Source organism: Ictidomys tridecemlineatus, chromosome 7 (genome assembly GCF_052094955.1).
Source record: "Ictidomys tridecemlineatus isolate mIctTri1 chromosome 7, mIctTri1.hap1, whole genome shotgun sequence".
Lineage (NCBI taxonomy): Eukaryota > Metazoa > Chordata > Mammalia > Rodentia > Sciuridae > Ictidomys > Ictidomys tridecemlineatus.
The window spans coordinates 173,182,460-173,205,660 of record NC_135483.1 but is presented as its reverse complement, the minus strand read 5'-3'; the positions used below and the strand labels follow the sequence as shown (position 1 = coordinate 173,205,660).

At 35.1% G+C, this 23,201-nt stretch overlaps 1 protein-coding gene across 15 annotated transcripts in view; it reads right to left on the bottom strand.

Annotated features, from left to right (window-relative positions):
- The window catches only part of Unc80 (unc-80 subunit of NALCN channel complex), a 189,254-nt gene that overhangs the window by 119,138 nt on the left and 46,915 nt on the right, over window positions 1-23,201 (bottom strand). For 12 of the 15 annotated variants that reach the window (XM_078017951.1, XM_078017952.1, XM_078017948.1 and 9 more), the window contains exons 17-22: window positions 21,870-22,036; window positions 21,081-21,179; window positions 17,020-17,234; window positions 15,777-15,883; window positions 14,324-14,420; window positions 12,139-12,311 (exon numbers count right to left, since the gene is read on the bottom strand). In XM_078017951.1, the coding sequence (XP_077874077.1) occupies window positions 12,139-12,311; window positions 14,324-14,420; window positions 15,777-15,883; window positions 17,020-17,234; window positions 21,081-21,179; window positions 21,870-22,036 (858 nt within the window). The remainder of the gene's footprint in view (window positions 1-12,138; window positions 12,312-14,323; window positions 14,421-15,776; window positions 15,884-17,019; window positions 17,235-21,080; window positions 21,180-21,869; window positions 22,037-23,201) is intronic. The other 3 variants (XM_040294850.2, XM_040294855.2, XM_005341164.4) reach the window with 1 other exon arrangement.

Below are 23,201 nucleotides of genomic sequence, written 5' to 3'. Positions count from 1 at the left end.
ATATATAACAACCCCATGATGTAGAAATAATATCTTTGCTTTAAGATTTTAAAAACAAGATATAATTTTCCCACTTTCACATAGCTGGGAAGAGGTGCACACAGGATCTTTTTGTAAGTTTTTTTTAGTTATACATGGACATAATACATTTATTTTGTTTGTTTATTTTTATGTGGTGCTGAGGATTGAACCCAGCACCTCACATGTGCAAGGCAAGTGCCACTGAGCCCCCAACTCTAGTCTGCACACAGGATCTTTGATGCCCAGATCTATACTAGTTCCATTTTGGTATCTAAATTCTCTCAACTTATATAAATCTTAGTAAAAGATGATTTTTAGAATGTCAATTGACATTATTTTATTTTATTTATTTTTTGAAATTAATTTAAAATGGGACATTGGTCCCATGTGATATTATTTTTTAAAACAAATATATGATCATATTCTTTCCCAATTCCAAATCTATTACAAGATCCATCTACCTCAATTTGGTTTCTTTCTTTCTATTCCCATCTCAAGTGCTCTATAACCCAGTCATATCAAAGTAGTTGTGGTCTCCAAATAGAGACCACATATACCTTATGTTGTTTCCCTGAACTTGCAGAACCTTTAAACTCCTTTTCCACCTGGAAAATTCCCACTTTTAAGATTCAGGTTAGGTACCTCTTCCCCTGAGAAGCTTTCTTTATTCCCATCCCCTTTCAGGCAGATTTCGTTGCTTCATGGTTTTGAGTACCACAGTATTTCAAACACTAGACAACTCAAGTATTTTTTTTTTTTACTTTAGCCCCTTAAGCATTGTCTCATTGTCTATGGCTTAAATGTAGCATCGAGAATATTTTTAGGGAGGGGCTTAATTTTACAAAGCATGTTACATAGTGCCACAGTTCAAAAGGCAATCTCTAAGAAAAGGCAGAATGCAAAAATAAACACTAAGGGTGAGAATCTGTCCTTAACACATCGGACACAAATGACAAGAATCAATCATTACCTCCGTGGGGCCAAGACTTGGGAAGAGGTCACTGGGATAGTGATCTTGAATTACATTACAAAGCATCAAATAAAGGATTTTCTGCATTAAGCTCATAAATATTGTGGTGCTTTTCCATATAGTATAAATATCTTACTTATATATTCTTATATTAATTGGTATTTATTTTACTAAACATGTCAGATATGCTTGTCTGTGTCTGGAAAAGCCTGGAACATCTGTCTTTAAAAACGAACACCAGTCTGGAGGGCAAGGCAAGCGATGTAATTTATTTTTAGCCTGTCACATTGTGACACGTTCTCAATATAAAGTGATGTGAATTCAATGCTTAATGACAGGGAGACAGAAATAACATCGCTTGAGTAGCATTATGTCATGAACTTTGCCTCCTCAGGATTAAAAAGGGTGAAACTCTTCTAGATCAGGACTGAGGGGTCAAAGATCTTTCCATTGCCCCTAACCATGATATGGCAGCTGAGAGGATCAACGGTGGATGAACCACTCAAATCGTGGTATGTGAGGCTGTTTAGGAAGCTCAAGGCATTTTATGAATGAAAAGAAATTTAAAATTCTTTGCTCTCCGAAATTTCTCATGATAAAACTTAGATGTTATCAGTATATAGTTATTGGCCCTGGGAATTCTAAATTATAATTGGACTTGAGATGATTATGAAAAGAATTCCCATTAACTGTACAGCACGATATTAAGGGAAAGGTTGGCTATTTTCTGATGAATTTGACCCATGTAAAGTACCAAACTCAGTATTATTTGGAAATGTCACTGTTTGCAATAAGGAAGGATGACAGGAAGTCATTCAAACATTGTCCCTTTATAATAATTCTCATGAACCTGGGGGCTGACAGCAGTCTTGGAGTTCCATATTCAAGATGGCAGTACATTTTACCAATTTCTGGGGAAGAGAACTGTGCATATTATTGTCCAGAAAACTAAGAGATATTGAGGCACAGAGCCAAGGTCACTACTCTGCATCCTAATGGAAGACACTTAGCAACAAGAACGGACTCACACTGCATGTGCAACAGCATTTAAAGCATTCTAGTGTGAGCAGGCCTGGGGTGATTTTTTAAAAAAATTTTTAGTTCCTTTCAGAGTGTAGTTTAGAAAGTACTGATTTTAGGGACAGGGTAATGAGTTACTTTGGGCAAAGAGTTCTTTGAATACATGAAGGAAAATCAGTTTCCTTCTTCTGAGGGAGTTTACCTCTCAAGGCTCAGTGCAATCTGAAGTAAAAGCAAGAAAGGGAGGCATGGCATAATGGATAAGGATGGACTCATACTATGGGCAAAACCAAGCATCACTGGAGAAAAAATGAATCAGAAGAATGCTGGATGCTGCAAATAACCATAGAATGTCAGAGGCACCATTATAAGTGAACAGCTGAACAAAAATGGACACCATTGACATGTCACAGAAAATGTGCCGGTGGTCCTAAAAGAAAAATAGGTATATGAAAAATGTCTCTTTCTTAACTTGTCTGCCTATGTCACTTTTTTAGGCACTAATTAATGAGACAGAATTGCTTCCTTTCCATTTCATCATAACTTCATAGTTTATACAAAAGCAAGAATAAACTAGGAAGACAAAGATATTAGGTTGAATCGTATGGAATTTCCAAATACAAAGGACAAAAGTAAGTCATACACCAGCAGTTTCATAATGGTTTACCCCATCTTATGTAAGGTGTTCTCTGCAATAGTTACAGTTGTCTAGTTAAAATTACAAGAATTCATGAGAATGTCGTTAATGCAGTCTGTATTTCTCTAATATTCTGCACCTAAAACCCTTTGAGCATCCATCTACTTTCCTTGACTTCCTTTGACATTTCCCCATGAATTTTATAAGATTGTTATGTATATTAAATGTTTCCTTTATGAAAGTGAAGCAGAGAATTGGGATACTAATCTAAGCAGCTGTGCTTTCTTTTGCCTGGGGACTTAGAAAATATTGTTAGCAAGATACGATGGTTAATTGAAGGTTATAATTGCAATGCATTCCTTTCCCTGAGGGACTATATCTAAGCTTATTATGTGAGAAGAAACCTTGACTGATCCTGAAAACTCATATAACACTGGACAGGAACTAACTGTTTTTAAGGACTAAATATTTTATGGTCATCCCTGGGGAATTACATATTTTTTATTGCCTTACAATAAAATAAAAAGGGCTAGCGGGTACAAGATATCTGTTTATTTAAAGCCAATGGGAATAAGCAGTTATTGTGGGTCTCAGTATGTATTGGGACCTTCTTTGCTAGAGGGCATGTGTTCTGAGTCAGTATTTATTACTTGGCTTGTATTGAATTCTCTGCTTGACTAAGATCATTAACTAACAGGCACATAAGCCAAAGGACTGCCCTGTCCCTGCTCATTTCTACAGTAGCTATGTGCAGACGGGAGGCAGGTATTATTGTTTAGCCCATGATCTGGATGGCTAGTCATTTTAACACCTACTCAGATCATGGTAATATTTTGAATATTTTAAAAATGAAATGAGGTCTTCTATTTCTGAAAATATAATAGATTAGGTGCAAAGATGAACTTCTTTTGGTTTAAAACACTTTAAAAATACTGAATAAAATATTCAAAAAATTCTTTATTTTGATTTTTGCTTTGTTTCTAGAGCAATGTACAAGAACTTTGAAGAATAAAAAGTACACGAAAGTGCAATTCTGGGGTGGGGGTGGAAATGAGCTAGCATAGATATTTTGTCCTAAGGGTTTCTGTTGACCATACAGAGACAAGAGCATGGGTGTTTAATGGGCCACAAGCTAAATATCTAGGCCCAAACATGTGGGAGGTGAGGTCAAAAATTCCTGTGCAAAGCTACGACCTCAGGTAGGAGCCCTCTCAGAAGATGGATGAGAAAAAATATACCCTCCACAGAAGCTGTCTTACCTGACTAAGCTTGACTCTGAATAGAGCATAAGAGAGGGAGAGACAGAGGAGGCAAAAAAAGAGGGGAAAGCGTTTATGGAAAACTTCTAATCAAAATCTCACATTCTCATACAAGTTCGAAGCAAGAACAGGCACTACTTCCATCCTCCTCCACCTGCCCCCTTGACCAATAATTTAAAAATGATGGTAAAGTCACTTGGGAAGATGGATAAAAAAGATTCCTTGGCCCCATCTGCACAGATTCTGATCCAGTAAATCTGTTGCAGGACCTGAAAAACTGCATTTCTAACAGGCTTATAGGTAATGCTGTTGTTACTGGTCCATTGACTAATACTGTTCTTAATATAGACAATAAGGAATTCCCACAGATAAAATTCCAAGGAGCAACCTCAGATTAACAAGACAAAAGAAAACAATCCACTATGAACAAGAGTCAGGAGACAAACTATGGAAGTCAAATTTACAAAGACTGCAGTGATTGGAATCTGCATGTGTTAAGTACATTTAAAGATTAATGTGAATATAAAAAATATGCTGAGGAATTAAGATGATCAAAGTTGACCAAAGTTAACTTTAAAACAAAAATAAAACAGAATTTTAACAAATAAAAAAAATGTACTGTACTTGGAATTTAAAACTCAACAGAGAGACTAAAACACAGATTAGCTCAGGTTTTTCTAACATCAATAATATTGATCATTTGGGTCAGATCATTATTTTGTGTGGGTGGTATATTATGTTTTATGAGATGTTTATCAGAGCTTTTGGCATCTACCCACTAGATGGCAGTAGCCATGTACAGGTTATGAGAGCCCCAAATTCCTCCAGACATTGCTAAATTCTGCCTGGTGAGCACATTGCCCTTGGAAACATGGGATCAGACACAGTTGAGAAGAGAAAAAGTGAAGTGGAAGAGATATCTGAGGAAATTACCCAGGATAGTAGTATAGAGACAGAAGAAAATATGAAAGAGAAGGTATCAAAAATGGAAGAAATTAAGATCTATCATATATTTTCAATTTCTAGAAGAGAATACACATAATACACCAAATAGATGATTTAGAAGTCTAATGAACCACAAATTTTAAAAATGCTAGAAACATTGCAGTGACACTGTAAAATATGAGCAATAAGAAAAAGATCTTAAAGATTACTAGAGCAGGGTAAGTACATGACCTATAAAGGAATGGTAATTAAGCCAGAAAAGAATAGTATCTTTGTCAGTCTAGAAATACAATTCAAGCAAAAAGATCTTCAAGTTGGGATCAAAATCAAGACACGTCAGACAACTGTAGCTGGGAGAGTTACAATTGATCACTAAAGACTGTTCTAATAGGTATACTTTGGAAGGAAATTGGTCTTACAGAGAACATCTGGGAAGCAAGGAGAAATAGTAAACAAAATGTATATTAAATTTTTGGAATTATCTTCCTACAAATCAATAAAATAATATCTAATGTATGAATGTCAAAAATAAGATAGAACTAAATCTTAAAAACAGTTGGAGTTAGAACTCTCCTAGTTTTTGAGAGAAGAGTAGAAAAATTCATTAATTTTAGACTGCATTTAGTTAAATATGTATATAACTTCTTAAAAAAATTTATCTGTAGACTCCATGCAATTCTGAGAACAAATTTAAGAATTATTTTATAGAATCTGACAAGCTAATTATAAAATTAACATGGAAAAGGAAAGAGCCAAGAATAGCTTACATTGTTATCTTTAAAGTTCTAAGTATAAAGTAGATATTCAGAGTACATGTGGAATGTAATAGAACAAAACCTGGAACCACACCCATACTTGTATGAAAACTTGTCATAAGAGGGTACTGCACATCAGAGAAGAATACATAAACTAGTCAATGTATTGTGCTAGGGTAATTGTTTTTCCATATGAAAAAGAAAAAAAATGAATTCCTACCTCATACCATTTATATAGTACTTTACAGTTAAAGACTTCAGTGTAAAAGATAAATTTTAAGATTTTTAGAGGAACATAGGAATACTTTATTACTTTGGGAATTCCCATAAAGGAAAATTTGAATGAATTAAAATATCTTAAATTAAAAAATCTTCTCTTGATTAAAATGTTCCACAAAGAACAAACAAGAAAAGCCACAAACTGGAAGATGAAGCCATGTAAAGAGCAAAAAATAAATTAGTATTGACACTTATCCATATTCTTAAAACTAATAACAAATGACAAATTATTCTCCTTTGAAAGAAGGAACTAAAGACATAAATGGACTCTTCCTTAAAAGTGAAAATAGTAATGATAAGCATACCCAGGAAAAGAGGCCTCAAACTTCAGATTGAAATATAAACTAAAGTTTTTTACTTTAATCCACTAGATTGGTAAAAATAAAAATGCTGAACAATATAAATGTCAACAATAAGACAGAGAAACGTGAACTTCAATTACACTGTTGGCACCTGCATGGAATTGCTGCAATTACTTTGGGATGGTAGAGCAAAAATTATGAATCAATAATTTCACTTATGTGTGTATTTAGAAAACTATCATGAATTAAGGCCCAAGTGCAATATTTATGGAGGTATTAAAAATGGACAATTTTTAAAAAATAAAAATATCTCTAACAGAATGGATATGTAAATTGTGATATGTTCAAACAAATACTATTCATTAGTAAAAAATAATATACTAATACTCACTGTCTCAATAAGATCAATGCTGAACAAAAAATAATTGTATGACTTCATATAAATGAATTTCAAAATCAGGATAAACAAAGCAAAACAAAATAATATAGTCTTTGGACACATATTCATGTAGTAACATACACAGAAAAGGTTAAAACAAAGTTCCAAAGAGCAGTGTATTCTGGGAGGTAAGGGTTTATCATTAGTAAGGAAATATAGGGACTTTAAGAAAATAAGGAATTCTAGGGCTGGGGAGGTGGCTCAAGCTGTAATGCACTCGCCTGGCAGGCGCGGGGTGCTGGGTTCGATCCTCAGCACCACATAAAAATAAAGATTTTGTGTCCACCCAAAACTAAAAAATAATAAAGAAAATAAGGAGTTCTATTTTTTTATATTTTCCTTGTATAATTATTGACATTTTCATACTCATGTAATTGCTACTAAGCAAATTGAAATTATTATTAGTATTACTCATGATAAGAAATTACCAAAAACTAGAAATAACTGTATGTGTTACAAATTCAAATGGATACATAAGGACAGAATACTTAAATATAAAGAAAACAGAAGTTCCTTTCATTTGAACTGTTTTCTTTTTCTTGTATTTTTGTACTTATAGATTATATAAGCCTAGAGGTAAAATTAGACCTTTTAAAAGCATCTATATCTTTTTTTAAAAAAATACCTTAATATTTGCAACTGATAATTCATATTACTGAGAAAGATTATGAGGAAGAGCTGTGTTGGACTTAATATTAAACCAATTATCCTTAAACTTAGTAATCATATCAATAACAATAAAATAATTATTTAAAACAAACAAAACCATTCAGATTGGTCAAACTTTAAGCACTGAAGTTTCCAGTACTACTTTCATCTACTAATACTTTTAAATTCTGAAGAACACTGCACTCTTTTAAAAATCACATTTTAATTATATGATTAAGGAAATAAAACTATAAAAGTATTCAAACAAAAATTATGTCATAATGCAAAAAATGTATTTAAGCTACACATAAAAATAAGAGTGACAAGACAAAATTAACAAAAGAGAGGTGGGAGATAAGTTGGACTGGACTATGATGATTAACAGGATGCATTTGGTGTTTCCTTCCCCACTTAAATTCTATTTGATGAACTAGCAGAATAGTAACTATGTCTATATTATCTATTTATCTACACATCTGTATCTATACCCTCATCTGCTTATCTCTACATATTTTCTATGTGTACATCTATATATATTTCTACATTCATATCAATCTATATTACACATATATGAGTACAACTATAAGTGTACTGGGAAGCCTAAAGCATACTCAGAAACTGAGGCATTCCTGAAAGACAGGAAGCAGAGGAACCAGATATTAGGGGAAATCAAAGAGAGAGGAAACAAAAGTAAGAATACATTTTAGCAGGAGAATTTTATGAAACTTAAAATAACCCTGAGGAATTTCTAATTAAGATCAATAGGTCCAAGCTATAGTGTCACAGCTGTACAAATTAAGTTTGATTCAAGCACATAGGACATATGGCTACATTTTCCTTTCTCTTGCTTGCTTTCAGAATTTACCAGTGACCTTACTTTCTTCGCTTTTTCATAGCTGGGAAACCAATCCCAAGTGTTCCCTCACTTATAAATCATATCCTAACTTGATCTTTTTGCTTTCATACCAATAAATAAGATAATGAACATGAAACTTTTTTATAAATTGTCAAGTACAGTGAAAATGTTACTATTATTAACCTCTACCACTGCCTCCACCAACTGCCACCATCATCACCACCATCACAATCATCATCTACACCTTTTATTCAATTCGCCAGTTCTAGCGAGTTTTCTCTTATTGCCTGAGAGTGGAGCTTCTTTAAACTTTGATTGATTCTGACCTTCAGAATTTTGACCTCTGAACTATGTTTACTGCTTGGCCTTAACCTAGGATCAAAGACTCTCAGGTGTGAAAGGAACTCCTACAAGCCACCAACTGCTTCGGCCCTCTGCACATATGCTCCCAACAAATCCAGTCTGATGCAAAGCGCTCATAATTTCCCAAGGTAGGCTACTCCATCAATGAACATCTACAGGGATCAGAAAATACCTTGAAGCTCAGGAGATACTGCTTATAACCATCAAAATTCTCTGTTCTTTGTTTCTTACCATGAGATTTATGAGCTTGATGAGATCAAACAGGACCAGAGTAGGTTCCACAGGAAAGGGCTAAGGAGAATCTAGAGGTCTAACAACTAGTCACAGTCATGTTTGGTGAATTAAAATAAATTTTAAGTTTTTTGTGGTTTCCAGTTTAACCAAATGGCAGAAGTCATGCTCTAGCAGGAATACAGTGTGCCTGGAAACTCCTGTAAAAAAAAACTCTTTGGAAAATAAAGAGTATCCCAGTTGGAAGCCAGAATTGTTTTGATGAGAGGGAAAGAAATCCCAACACCCAAAGGTTTGATTATCAAGCTATTCCTTAATGTTCACTTTAAAATAATCTCTATTCAGAAGCCAGTATTAATTTGTTCTACTGGGATTATTTTTCAAATCTCTAAGTGTGTTGTTCTCTTTGTTACAGGTCTTATGTTTCTTCTGGGCCCAGATATCTTATATAAACCCTGAAAGCTTCCCCTGTATGAAGGGATTATGAAAGGCTTCCTTCTGTTTTTACATCACTAGGGAGTGTTAACAAAGTAATTCCAATTACTGGATGAAAGAGTCCCTTTTTTTGCCAGTGATAATGCATTTATTAAGGAGAAGTTCTTAACATGTTTTTGTTTTGTGGATGATTTTGGGGCGGGCGTCTATGAATTTTCTGATACCATATGCTAAATTTTGTCTCTAAGTGTGCTTTTCTCGGGAGAATATCCATAACTTTCATCCAATTCTAAAAGAATCTATGTCTCCAAATGTTAAGAATCACTGATTTAGAGAATGAATGTGTTGTGTGAATCTTTAAAATTGAAATTCTCTTATATTTTCTTATTGTGAATTCACAATGTATTTACACATGATAAGGAATATCATGTGTAAGGAATCAAATGTTTTTTTGAACCATTAAAAATCATTCACCATTTTCTTTTTATAGGAGGTCTTATACATTTAAGGGTATTTTCAATGTGTCTACAGAAACTCATTCTGATTCAATTAAATATGCATGTGGTGTTGCCCAGAGCCCTGAATGGAATCAGAGGGTTTTTCTCTGATCCCAGGTTTAGCATCAACTAACATATGACCTTGAGCAAATTCATCTTAACTTTCAGAGCTTTTATTCTCTCATATGGAGAACATGTTAATGAAAAGATCTGCTTGGTAGAGTCCCTAACACTGAATGATATATTTATGTGCAGATTTCAGCTCAAGATCTTTGGAAGGCCTAGACCTTTCCAGTGAGTGAAGGGCAATCTGTCAAATCTCATCAGGTGCTTATTTGATGAACAGTTGTCAAATACTATTATCTCATGATTTTCCAATTGGTATGGTTGGTTTTCACTCAGTTTTTCAACAAGTTGAAATAAAATGATTTGTTGTAATATTTTCCCTTAATCTTATTAGACAGTTGCCTGAGAAATTTGATGCCTTGTTTGTCTTAAAATTTTCCAAAGGTAGCTATGACTGCAGGATACAGACAAAGATAGATATGATAGTATCTTTGGAGCATTTCAGCTTAAACTGTCTGTAAAGTGGCAATACACCATTGTTATTGTGTATTTAACAACTGTTCAACTAGCTTCTGTCAGCTTTATATTCTTGACCACATTCAAACTAGTGGGTATAAAATATGGGGTTTATTATTTTTGAATGTTTTAAAGTGATCTCTCATAATATTTTAGCAAGAGTCAGCATGGTAGAATGCAAACTACGGGCCTATGAAGACAGTCCTAGGTTCCAGTCGGATTCTATCTTTAGATAGGCTTTGTAACCTTGTACTATTAGTTGGTCTTTCTGACCTTCAATCTTTTTCTTTTTCTTCTGGAAATATAGGAAGCATATAATAAATATTGGTCATTCATGTGTATCAACCTTGGAATGTTGTGCACTATGAAGATCGAAAAATAGATCCTTTTACAAATATAATCTTCAATGGGAAATGTGAAAAATAAAATGAAGCTCTCCATCTGGGTTTTGTTGCATTATCATGAACAACTTCGAAACATGCCTAGCACAAAAGACAGCTGTTGAGTTAATTATTATATCATGAGTATCTTGATATAACAATTGACTACAGACTTTCAAAGCCTTACTACCTCTATCATTTGGTATATTTGATATGTAGAAAACTGCCCCATCCCTGCAATGACACACAGTTCAGAATGACTATCTACTCAGGGAGGGGCCAGAGAGAGCTCCATTCAGTGTCATTGCTCTACCCTCCCCACCCTGTAAGACTAAGGCTTCTTCTGTTCCTTGATCAAATCCTGTGCTCACACTACTGCCAACCCTGTGTTGTGGTGTCTGCTATTTTATACCCTTATCAATACTTTATAACCATTGCAAATCTGACAGTTATAGAATAGGGATTTATGAATATTTAATAAGCATTATTATCATCTTACTTTTCCAAATCACAAATTGACAAGGCATTTCTTTAGTATAAGTAAAATGAGGCATACTTGACTGACTTTCAGTATTTTCAGGGAACAGGTTATTAATATCATTTTTTTTCAATATTTAATTGCCCTTGTTAATTTTTCCATTTGTTTATTTTGATCTGCTCCTTTAGAAACACATCATGCATGATTTAAAGGAGTGGCTGGAAGAGGTGGGTCACTGGGGTTGTACCCTGAAAGGGTGCATCTTCCCTGCAGGCCCTTCCTCTTGCTTTCCGAGGTTTTCTTTCTCTATACCCTTCAGCCACAATGCTCCATCTCATCTCAGGCCTAGAGCAATGGAATTGGCTGACCATGGACTGAACCTCTGAGACTGTGAGCCAAAATAAACTTCTCTTCCTTTACGTTGTTTTTGTCGTGTATTTTGGTCACAGTGATGAAAACCTAACCAACACAAATACTTTACGCTATTCAAAGTGTTCTACAATTCATTTTAAGTAATCCTTGATTTATGTTTTCTAATTGATAGGTAACAAAACCAAGCCTTAGAGAGTTTAAAGTACTCATATAAAAAAACAACACACAAGACAAATAATATAATAATAATCTACTTTACTGTAGTTATCATATTTCAGGCATTGTGATGAGGATCTTCCATCTAATTTCTCATTTAACCTTTGCTTCAGCCCCAGGAGGTAAATATAGTTCTACTATGACTTTTACTCTCATTTTACAAATGTTCAGAGCAATTTTAACTCAGGTATTCTGACTTAGATCCCTCACATAATTTTTAATTGTTTTATGATGCATTCTGCTTCCCAGAACATGTTTATTATGATTATTTCCTTCTTTGTTTTCTTCTCTCACCTCACTACCTTTCTTCTTCTTGTTGTCATTAATTCTGAGGGTAAAAACAAAATAAAAACAAAACCCCCTCAATTAAGCATTTCGTTTTGGCAACTCAGGTTTACCTCCAGGAACAGTATTAATTGGAACGAGGGTGAACAAAATCTTCCAACAACTTACTAGATCCAAAGCGGCTGCCAGAATGGATGCATCAGGTATTGTCCCTGGCTCACAGCAGTTTAACAGAAACTGGAAGCGTCTCATGCCTTGTCGGATTGCTCCAAGATTCACCACATTTTTGCTTTTTCCACCATCTTGGTTGGGAGAAAGATGGTCATCAAAACTATGGCAACCTATAGGAGTTGTGCCATTGCAAAGGAATAAAAGAGAATGCATCACAGATTTAAAAAGAGGTTTAGAGATGGCCTCAAAAACTTCTCTCCCACTCCTCCTCCCTTTCTCTGTACCCCTTAAATGCTTAGTTTCAGTTCATCCTGACTTGGGAATCAATGATGCATGGCATCTGAAAATCCAGAGTTTACCTAACTACTTGAATTGTAGGGTCTGATCACTTTGCTGCTGAGCATCTCTAATACTGATAAGAGTGCTTGGTATGTCTTAAATGGTCCTTCCTGTAATAAGCAGCATTTCCCCCATGAAGGTGATGGCAGAGCTGAGAACGTAGAAGACGTGCAATGAATTTGTTGTTTGTGTGGAAACAAAGCAAAACAAAAAACAAAACCAGTTGCTCTAATCAACCAAATATCTTCCCACAAACATAAGCCATTTGATCTCTTAAATAATTTTAGTGAATATGAAGACAAAAGAAGCTCTCTGAATGTCATCTCAATTCTAGCAAATGTTCACCAGACATGTTTTTTATTTGTTGAAAAAAATTTCTTTAGATTTTAAGAAAATTGTGTTCTATATGTGAATTGTGAATGTCATCTCAATCTCTGAATGTCATCTCAATTCTAGTAAATGTTCACCAGACATGTTTTTTATTTGTTGAAAGAAATAACAAGGCAACCTGTTTCAGATATTACTCTTTTGCTTTCTAGATAGGCAGAAAGAAACTGAGAGTTACAGAAAGAAACTGGAGTTACTTGTACTACGAGAGTTCAATAAATAAATCTGAAACAGGTTGCCTTGTTAAGTTATAAACTCCCCCTCAGTGGAAGTATGCAGAGGGTGGCTGGACACCTGTGAGGGATGTAATTAGAATAAAATTAAAATTAAAAAAGAAAATTCTATTGGCAATTTATCTCAACTAAATGAATTTCAAGTACTACATTTAAATTGAGGATAAGAATGTTTGACATTTGTTTTCTTTAATGGTTAATAAAAAAACAAAACAAAGAAATTATGTGGTTAAAATAATAAATGAGAAAAGGACAATACATCTCAAATGGATGCATAGGGATTGTTTATATGCCTAGATTTGGAAGAAAGGAAGGAAAGAAGGAAGGGAACAGAGTAGGAAGGAAGGGAGGGAGGGCAGACTTAGAGGGAAAGATGTTCACATGGATAAGATTGTTGAAAAATACAATGTTCTTAGATTAGCAGATAATGTTGTTTTGGTTCATTTAGAACAGCTGGAGTTACTTGTACTAGGAGAGTCCAAAGAAATTATCTCATAGAATATCTTTTTTTTTTAAATTTTTAACAAGCCAGAGATCATAGACAAGAAGCAGTGATGTATAAGCTATATTCCTTTGCCAGTCAAAAGCACATAAATTATGCTAGTTAGGAATCTCAGATATTACTCTTTTGCTTTCCAGACAGGCAGAAAGAAACTGTGTTTCAGATATGTACATTGTTACTAGTCATACAAATCAAGTTGAAGGATAAATATATTTTCAGAAGGTAAGGAAAATTTTCCTAACAGTTAAAGTTGTTTAGCTCTGAACAGGTTGCCCTGTTAAGTTATAAATTTCCCCTCATTGGAAGTGTGCAGAGGGTGGTTGGCCACCTGTCAGGGATGTCCATGAGCAGGATTCCCATGTAAGTAATGTGACGATAAAAGTTTCTCTAAGATTTTAATAAGGAATAGAGCAGCAGAAGAATCTCTGTCTTATTCTTCACAAACTCAGTGCCCACAGGGAGTGAGGAATATAGCAAGGCTTCTATAAATGTCTTTTCAACCAAATTGATAGAGAAGCTACACATAGTAGTAAAATACATGTGAAAGAAGCAAACGAATGAAAAGCCATTGGTAATAGAAAATGACCATTTAAAAAAAACAATTTCAAATAAAGAATTTCAGAAGTTAAAATTGAAAAGAAAATGAACCATTTTATTTAAACAAATTTTTTATTCTATGTGATGAAAGCTGAATGGAATTCTTAGGCTGCATGACATTTACCAAGACGTTTGAAGAAATTATCCTCCTCTTCTCTTCCATTTTCCATTCCACTTCCTGGCCCACTTTCTGAAAGCTTTACAGCACTGGTGAATTTGACCTGAGAAGAAAAGGAAAGTAGTCCAACAACCAAATTCATTGGCAAATTTCTGGGTTAAACTAATCCTTGATTTTTAAACATTGGTTGTTTAGAATATGAAGATTGCTCCCTTCTCTGACTTCCATGTATAGTTTTGTCACTATAGTTTATTGCTATATACCAAAAAAGATATCACTGAAACTGCTTGTCGAAGGGAGATTCCAGGTCAGAGATAGAAATCTGAATAATTGGGCACCTTGAAAATAACCTGGTAAACACCTCAGATACTCTTAGAATTAAATTCTGATGAAGTGAAAATTCAAATTCATGAAAAGTAGCACAAATTCATCTTTTACAAACACCACCAGAGTTGAAAATCAGACCAAAGTGAAAAATAGTGAAATAAAATACTTCAAAATTTTAAATAAATTTAAAGAGTTCACTCTAATGAATATGCAATATATTTCACTTTCTAAGCATGAAAATCTGTTCTTGATCTTGTCTATAAACTGAGTCCTCAAAATTTTGAGCCTACAAAGAAAGCTGTGGGCCATCCAGACTCCCAAATATTTGGCCATTTTTTTTCTTAGCAAAAATAGTGTAAAATAAGAAATGTAAATGTATTTCCTCAATGTTTTGTAATCTTGCTATATTCTTTTTATAATTTTAATATATCACTTCTAAAACACTAAATAGGAGAAACAGGTTTTAGTGAGATTTAAAAAAAGAAAGAATGTAAGAAAATACTTGGTAAATAAAGGAAAGGTAACTCATCATATACTGATAAGCAGGTATGCAAGTTTCTTGGATATGAATAATCCACAGGGAAGACTCTCCTAAAAATCAATTTCACTGAGAGTCATTCCAAGTCAAAAGCTACTATAATGTGCAACAGTAGTATGAAGAAACAGTGAGAAAAGGCACCCTGACTATCTTTTGCAACAGAGAGAATGGTCAAGATCGTCCCAAAGGTAGTGGAAGGGGAATGAATGGTGTGCACGTGCATGTGTATGTATTTGATAAATGCAAGGAATCACTATAGAGTTACTGCCTCCCTGGAAATGAACTTGGGATGCCAAAAACATCAGATGTGTTTAAATTTAAAACAGCTGGGAAATGATGCCTATCTACATCTCTATATCTGCATTATCATTTTATATAATTCTTGCTGCACTTTCCCTTTTTTCTCTTCCTAGAATAGTCTACTACCTAAACATTTAAATTTTTCATTGCTCATTAAAATTTCCAAAATTGATTCAATAGTCCCTTAACTCTTCCTTATCTGGTCCCTCCAGGTGTTTAGCATTTCTTAGCCCTGACATTTTTCTATCATTTTGTGACTCCAGTTTTCACTTACACAAGTAACGTCCTGTTTACCTTGGAGCTTTGCCTGATGAAAGACAGGCGGTCCACAGAGCTGATGTCCAGGAGGTCCTCCACACCATCTGCCAGGCCCGAGAGGGAGGATCGTTTCAGCCAGTTTCCTATTTAATAATTTTTTTTAAAAAAAGATTAGACTGTTACAGCATTTGCTCTCAAATGGATTAAGCAGAAATGCCAGCATGTGCTCAACAAGCAATGAAGTTACATGGCTTTGATATAAATAGAAGCAAAACAAGTTGTTTCCAGTGTGTGTGCTTTGAATCAAAATGTTCAGTGTTGGACTATAAAATTACATAAGCAGGCAAGAACAGGACAAAAAGAACCTGGTCTTCTCCAGTGAATGAAATCATAATCCATCCACTTGTCCCTGACAAATTTCACATCTCTCTTTAAAGCCTATTCATTTTACCTCCTAAATACCTCTCCAATCTGCCCACTTCTCTCTGTCTACTTAAAGTAGTCACCCAGCCCAAGTGTCCATTTACTTACACCTAGACTACTAGGCAGCTCTCCATCTGGTCTCTTCTAATGTTCCCTCCAGGATGATTTCCATGCTGTGATCTTTTAGAAAATGTTTAGATGCTTGTGTTACTCTCTTGCTCAACAACCCACTTGGTTATCCAGACTCCAGGATGAAGAGCCAACCTAACCTGCAAGGTGCCATGTTTCCTGGTCCCATTTCGAGGCAGCTATTCTTCCCTTGTTTCAGTTCCTCAATTCCCTTCATCCTATTATTTTTGCACATAGTATCACTTCTTCTTTAAGTATTCTATAGATCTTGATGTCACTGCCTCTAGTCTTCCCTTCCTCCTGCCTCCTCTCTTCATTTTGGTCAGGTCTCATTGCTGCAGGCTTTCATAGAGCCATGTATATTTGCTTCATAAAATTCATAGTTTGCAGCTATACTTAGTTGAATCGTTATCTGCTTTAGTGACAGTGGCTCTTGTCTGATAGCAAGTTCAGCTGTCAGAGGAATGTGTGTTTTGCTTACTATCTAATCGCTGATACCCAGAATAGTGTTTGCACACAGTATAGGCACATAGTAGGGACTTGAAAAATAACTGCAGAAAAATATAAGAGTGATTTGGTGAATGAATGGAAGAAGCAGTAAGCCTGGGCCTTGGGAGCTGACACCTTTCCTTTTCTGTACCCCACCATGCACTGCTCTGTTTTGATGGTAAGTTGATTTGATGACATGGTAGGTAACAAGAGAATCCATAAGTAAATACAGACATACTTTTACCTATGGGGAGTTTAAGCTTCTTCCGGAGGGAAATTCTGCGGGACCGTGAGCGGGCACGCCTGTCGGAGGTGTTCCCTGAGTGGGCAGTGGTGCATTCTGAGGTGTCCTGCTCAGACTGGCTGCTGGTGTCACTTGCTGCACTCTGTGATTTGAACATCTTGCGCCAGAAATCTTTCCGCCCCAGGTTGCCCCCTTGCATTTGTTCATCGCTGTAAGCAAGCAGAGGATAGGGTTAAATGCCTGGCAGCGCATGTGAAATTCTCCTAAATTACTTTCAACCTCTTGCTGATGATATTTAGGCAAATTATGCAGAAAGATCTTTGACAGGCTGGGTGTGGGAAGAATGGGAGTCAGAATGGGAGGAGGCCCAAGGTTCACTCTGAGCTCTTCTTGAAAACAGTCATGTCTCAGTTATCAGGTGGAGGTGGTCATTTTCTTCTAACCTTAATAAAAAAGACTAAATATTATTGCAGGTATTCACCTGCAGTGTGAGTCATAATAGAAGAAGCACTTAAAATGTCAGTAAACATTTAGCTTTTTAAACTCCCTGGGGCTTCTGCAGTACGGTTCTTCACTCCCCAATCCTTACACCTGACACTAGTTGAACTCACAAAATATATTTATGTGATTGAGTGAACAAATGAAGAAAGTATGATCACCATACCCAGGAGATACATTATCCTACTATCAATAAGTCAAAAAGACATAGTTAGAGTTTAAAAGTAAAAAATAAGCCCAACTCAGTAGGACATCTGCAAGGAGAATTTTGATTAGGACAAGTGGCCAATAATATGCAGAGTTTAATCTCAGCAGGATTAATAATAATAATAATAATAATAATAATAATAATAATAATAATAATAATAATAAAGCCAGCTGAAATGAAATTTCTATTTTCACTTACCAAATTGGCTTAGAATAGGGATAGGGGAGAGAAAGTTATGGTTACTATCATATACTGCCAGTGGTAAGGTAAGAATGGCTACATATTTCTGGAAGATAACTTGGTAATATGCTTTTCAAAACCTATATCCACACCTTTGACAGAGAGAAATTCAGTTTCCAGGAAGTAATCCCACGGAAATAATGGAACAGCATACTTAGTTGAAGATACACTATTGGTCAACATTTAAAAAGTGGAAACAATATAAATGATTAGCTGTAGAGAAACAGTTGAATAAATTATGAGACTTTCCTATTGTGATATTCTCTTTAGTCATTAAAATATTAATTTAGAAGATTACTGCTATGGGCAATGTATGTGATACCTTGTGAAGTTCAAAGGCAGTTACTGAATGGCTTATCCATGAAAACACCTTCATAATGTAAAATTATGAGTTTGAATTTAAAAAACTAGGACAATGCACTCATTATCATTAAAGTTATTCTTACGTAGAATTCCTTAATAAATTAACTAAACTTTTTTATTTTCTCCAAAGATTGTTTTTCTAATTATTATAACCACAAAGTGCTTGATTTAAAAATTAATATATCATAAGTGATAACTAAAAGCATAAAATTATAAATAGAAAAATAACAGGATAATATACATCTGGGTATGAGTTTGTGTGTAAGCACACTCAAAAACATACCCAATATAATGCACCAAAAATTTTGTTATCTTTCGTTGGTGGTATTTTGATTTTAAGTTATTTTTTTCTTTTTTTAATATTTATTTTTTAGTTATAGGTGGACACAATATTTTATTTTATGTGGTGCTAAGGATGGAACCCAAGTGCCTCATTATGCAAGGCGAGCGCTCTACCTCTGAGCCACAACCCCAACCCTTAAACTACTTTTTCTTGATGCTTTTTTGTGTTTTCCACATCTGTCATCATGAGCAGCATGCATTACTTTAGTAGTTCAGAAAGAAAAGGTTATAGAAAAATTCTAACAACATGATGAAATTTATTTATGGGGTTTTAATAATTATTTGCTTATAAGCTTTGAGGCTGAATCCCAAATTGAACTCAACTTTGACAATATTGTAAAGCATTCATTTTCTGGAGCTATTTACATGAAAATTCAGATTTTATCTTTCCAAATGTCGTCAGCGTACTAAATACTTTTAAATTCTTATTCTAAACTCTTATAATCTGTTTATCAAATATGGTATGCATTTAAACTGGTTTTCTAGAATTGGACCTCTTGGCTACTGTTGTATTTTGGGAGGATGAGGGTACAACGATGAGTGTGTCACTACATGGTCTGAGTGGGAGAACATCCAGGGAGGCTGTCATTTGTCCTCCTTCTCAAGAAAATGCTACATCAGCTTTGTTCAGAGAAAAATAGGCACATAAAACCCACTTTCTGTACTAATCAGTTAATGAGACTATTATTTAAGGAAGAAGAAGATGAGTCAGGTCAAGAAGGATTGGTAAAAAAAGAGAAACAGAGGATGGAGGAGGAGTCAGGATCATCCAGAGTAAGCGCTCACCTTCTCCCCAGCTAAACAGAGGAAGTCTGGCATGCTCACTCCTGGGCCACCTTGAGTCACAGACAAATTCCACACTTAATACTTTATGACATTCCTCCAAAGTGAAATGTTTATGTAGAGGCATATTAAAACATGTGTCTTCATTCAAGAAGAAAGAACAGACATGTTTTAAATGCTGAGAAATTGGGTGGTATTCACAAAGGAACAAAGAGAATATTTTGGAATCTAAAAAATGTAATCACATCTAAATGGAGATGGTTTTATTTTTAAAATCCAATGTACCTTTAAGATCATTCTCATTGATCAGATTAGCTCAATAGTTACGGGTGTTATTTGGGGACAAAAATCTTCTGTCTGCTTTGGGGCAGATTTTCTATGGATAGGGGTTATAAACTAGATATTCATCCATGGAACATCTCATTCATATTGATTTTTTTTCCCCTGACAGAGTTTATATTTGGACTTTTACCATGTCCTTAAGGGTTTTCTTAAAAGAGAAACTAAAACTTAATTTTGAGAAAGGAAATTAAGAGATCAAAATCTTAATGATTATATGATAAATTTTGCCCTTTTATCGATCAATTGAATCATTCATTCTTAAATATATATATTAAATGCCTCTCATGGGCCAAGCTCCATCTTGGTTCTGGAGTGACAATGGTAAGCAATAATTCACATGGTCCCTGGACCTGTGAATTTGATCTACCGTCTCCTTACGTTTATCTACCAATAGGGGCAGTCCGATTTTGAAGTACTACAACAACTGTGCAGACTTTGGTACTTGAAGATTTTATTTGCTCTTTAGGGATTACTAAATTCTTATTAGATGGTTATTTGTTTCTTACCTTTGATTTACTTGACTATGGAGAAAGGATACCATAATACCTAGGATATTCTGTAGAATTACTGGAAAAACAACTACTTAATACTGAACAAGGGTTAGAAAAACAAAATGATGAATATAAAATGATGTACATTTAAAAAATATTGTGGGCAAATAAATAAAAATGAAAACAAATGTGTCTTGCATAGAAGTTGGCTATATAATCAATGTTTACAGTAACCCTTACATTTCCTGGGTGCATAAATTTAAAGATGCTTTTGTTTTTGCCATTATGAACAGTGAAGAGCAGCTGATGTTGGAATGAATCTTAGGGGAGGACCTCAGTGCAATGGAGTAGAACCTATATGTCAGCTAAAACTGAGCAAAAGCTTTGTTGAGCACATTGACAGCCACTCATGCATTAAAAAGAAAAAATCGCAAGTGATTTTAAGCATGAAAGCGGATGACACTGTCACCCCACTTGATATACAAGCTATTTTAAAAGATGTATCAGTAGCAGTGTGCATGAAAGTCAGAAGTGGGAAGGAACGAGATGGAAAAGGCAGTTAGGGAGGCTTTCTCTAGGCACAAGGCTAGTTATTTGACCTTGCCTGGAGAAATTAGTAGCATTGGAAATAAAAAGTGTAGGACAGAAAAGAGGCCAGTTTGAAAGGAAATGAAAAACAAACCAACACCCCCCCCCAAAAAAAAATCAAACAGCAGTTTAGAAAACAGAATTTCTTCCAGTGTGAAGTGCCTAAACCTCTGCATTGGGGATGATAACATGCTACTTACTGCTCTGGAGTCTGTGAGGGGCGACCAGACATGAAGCTGCGACATTCCTCAGGGGCGGAGGACACCTGGCCTTTATCCACAATGCTTCCCGCCTCTGACCTATGCAGATGGGCACATTTCAACAATCACAACAGAACAAGACACCACCTCTTAATACTTCAGACCTTCTACGAAGCAAAACATCTGTTATACACATGCTACATACTCATGTCACCATGAGTTTGTGTTATATAGAATTTATGACCTCATTCTGCCTTATTGCTTACCAATACCAGTATTATTGCAAACGGTCATTAACTGAAAGCGGGATTTTAAGTTTAGGAGTTTCTTTTAATCTTTGTAAATGGTATTTAGTATACAACAGGCATAAAATAAATGTATGTTTACCAGTAGGATAAACTACATACGGATACATAGCAATATGTCTTTTGCCACATTTAGAGTATCACTTACTGATATGGTGATAAAGTCTCAGTAATTGCTTTTCCTTTCTAGCCATGTAGAAAAGTCTAAAACATACATAGTTATTTTACCATATAGTGAAAACTTATGAAGTTCAAGTATATGAAAGTGTGGAAACAAGTGAACTCTAATTCTCATAGAGGTGGCAATATATTTAATAGTAACTCATCCATTTTCCAAGCCACAGCTCAACCGCATCAGTGATAGAACTTATTACCACCCCTGCATTGAAGATCTGCCACATCCAGAGCATATGGACAGTACAACTGAAGACAATATTCTACTCACACAAGCAAACACCCTTATTCAGAGAAATCCAGTGCCAACCTTTTACTGCCTGCAGGCTTAGGTTCCTGTTCATTCTCTTCCACTTTTTTCCCTGGTGCTAACTTCTCAGCACTGTCAAGCAAAGCACTAAGAGCCACTCTCCTGAAGACATTACCATGAGCTTCTTTGATGAACTGGACCAGCTGACGGATGTCACAATATAATCCCTGTTTGAAAACAAGAAGAGAGTTTGGGGGAAAGAAAGACAGTGGTACGATTAGTTTTCATAGAAAGAGAGGGAGAAGGCGATTCCTTAGGTTTAGAGAAGCACTGGAATGATAAAGACACATAATTACCACTGTTGAATCTTACAGTATATTCCCTCAGCATTGCTCCTTTGGAACCTTACCAAGGACCTTGCCAGTCATTCTTAGCATGAAAAATCATGGTTACTAAGCAAGATGTATATTCAGGAGGCTGGCTGTATTATAAGAAAGACATCAATTTATATTTTTAGTCATTGGATTTATAAGCTTTTTGTCTCTCAACTTTAAGGAGATCCAAAGAGATGCCTGCAAATAAAAGGTAGTCAGAATTTGTTTAGAGATTTCAGTCCCTGCTCTGCTTCTTTAAATTTTCTGATTATGACAAAATGTTTATGTTCTCTAGATACTTCTAACAAAGCCTGATTAACCAAAACATGGTAATTTTTGATGGACACATTAATCAAATAATATATATGTTGTAGCCACTTTGAGTGTGAACTTGACTCTGAATTCAATACTATTAGAACTCAAATTTTGAGTTTAATTAAAACTCGGATATTGATAAATCAACTTTTAAAAACATATACAAGATTTTTATTAAGATATTAAGCTTTGCACCACCACCAACATTTCCTACCCCTCTCTTCTTTCTTTAAAAGGGTAGTTACTGTATTCTTTGCTTTAGGAAAGTTCATGGGAAAGCAGGTTGCAGAGGTGTTTAAAAAACACACACACACACACACTTTTATAGCTTTTGCTTTTATAAACCTAACACTGGTGGGAAATTTATACCTGTGATTTTTAGGAATGTAGAAGGCAGGAACCTTAAGGATAATAGAAAGAGCATGTATCCTTGGGGCTTGTGGGTATCAGGGACCTATGCCCTCCACTCTGCTCTTTAGTAGCTCCTTTATGGAAGGTGCAAGACCCCCGCAAAAACAAGAGTTCCAAACAACAGAGAATGCACAAATCCAAGCATGCAGTGGACAGCACCATATGAAATAATAGCTGTAGACTAATAATTGAGACCTGGGTAGCCTCCAGTATTTGGCCCTGGGAGGAGTTAAATACTAACCTTTTATAGCCTAATTCTCCTCCTCTCTACACTACTAGTGGCTTAAGTGGT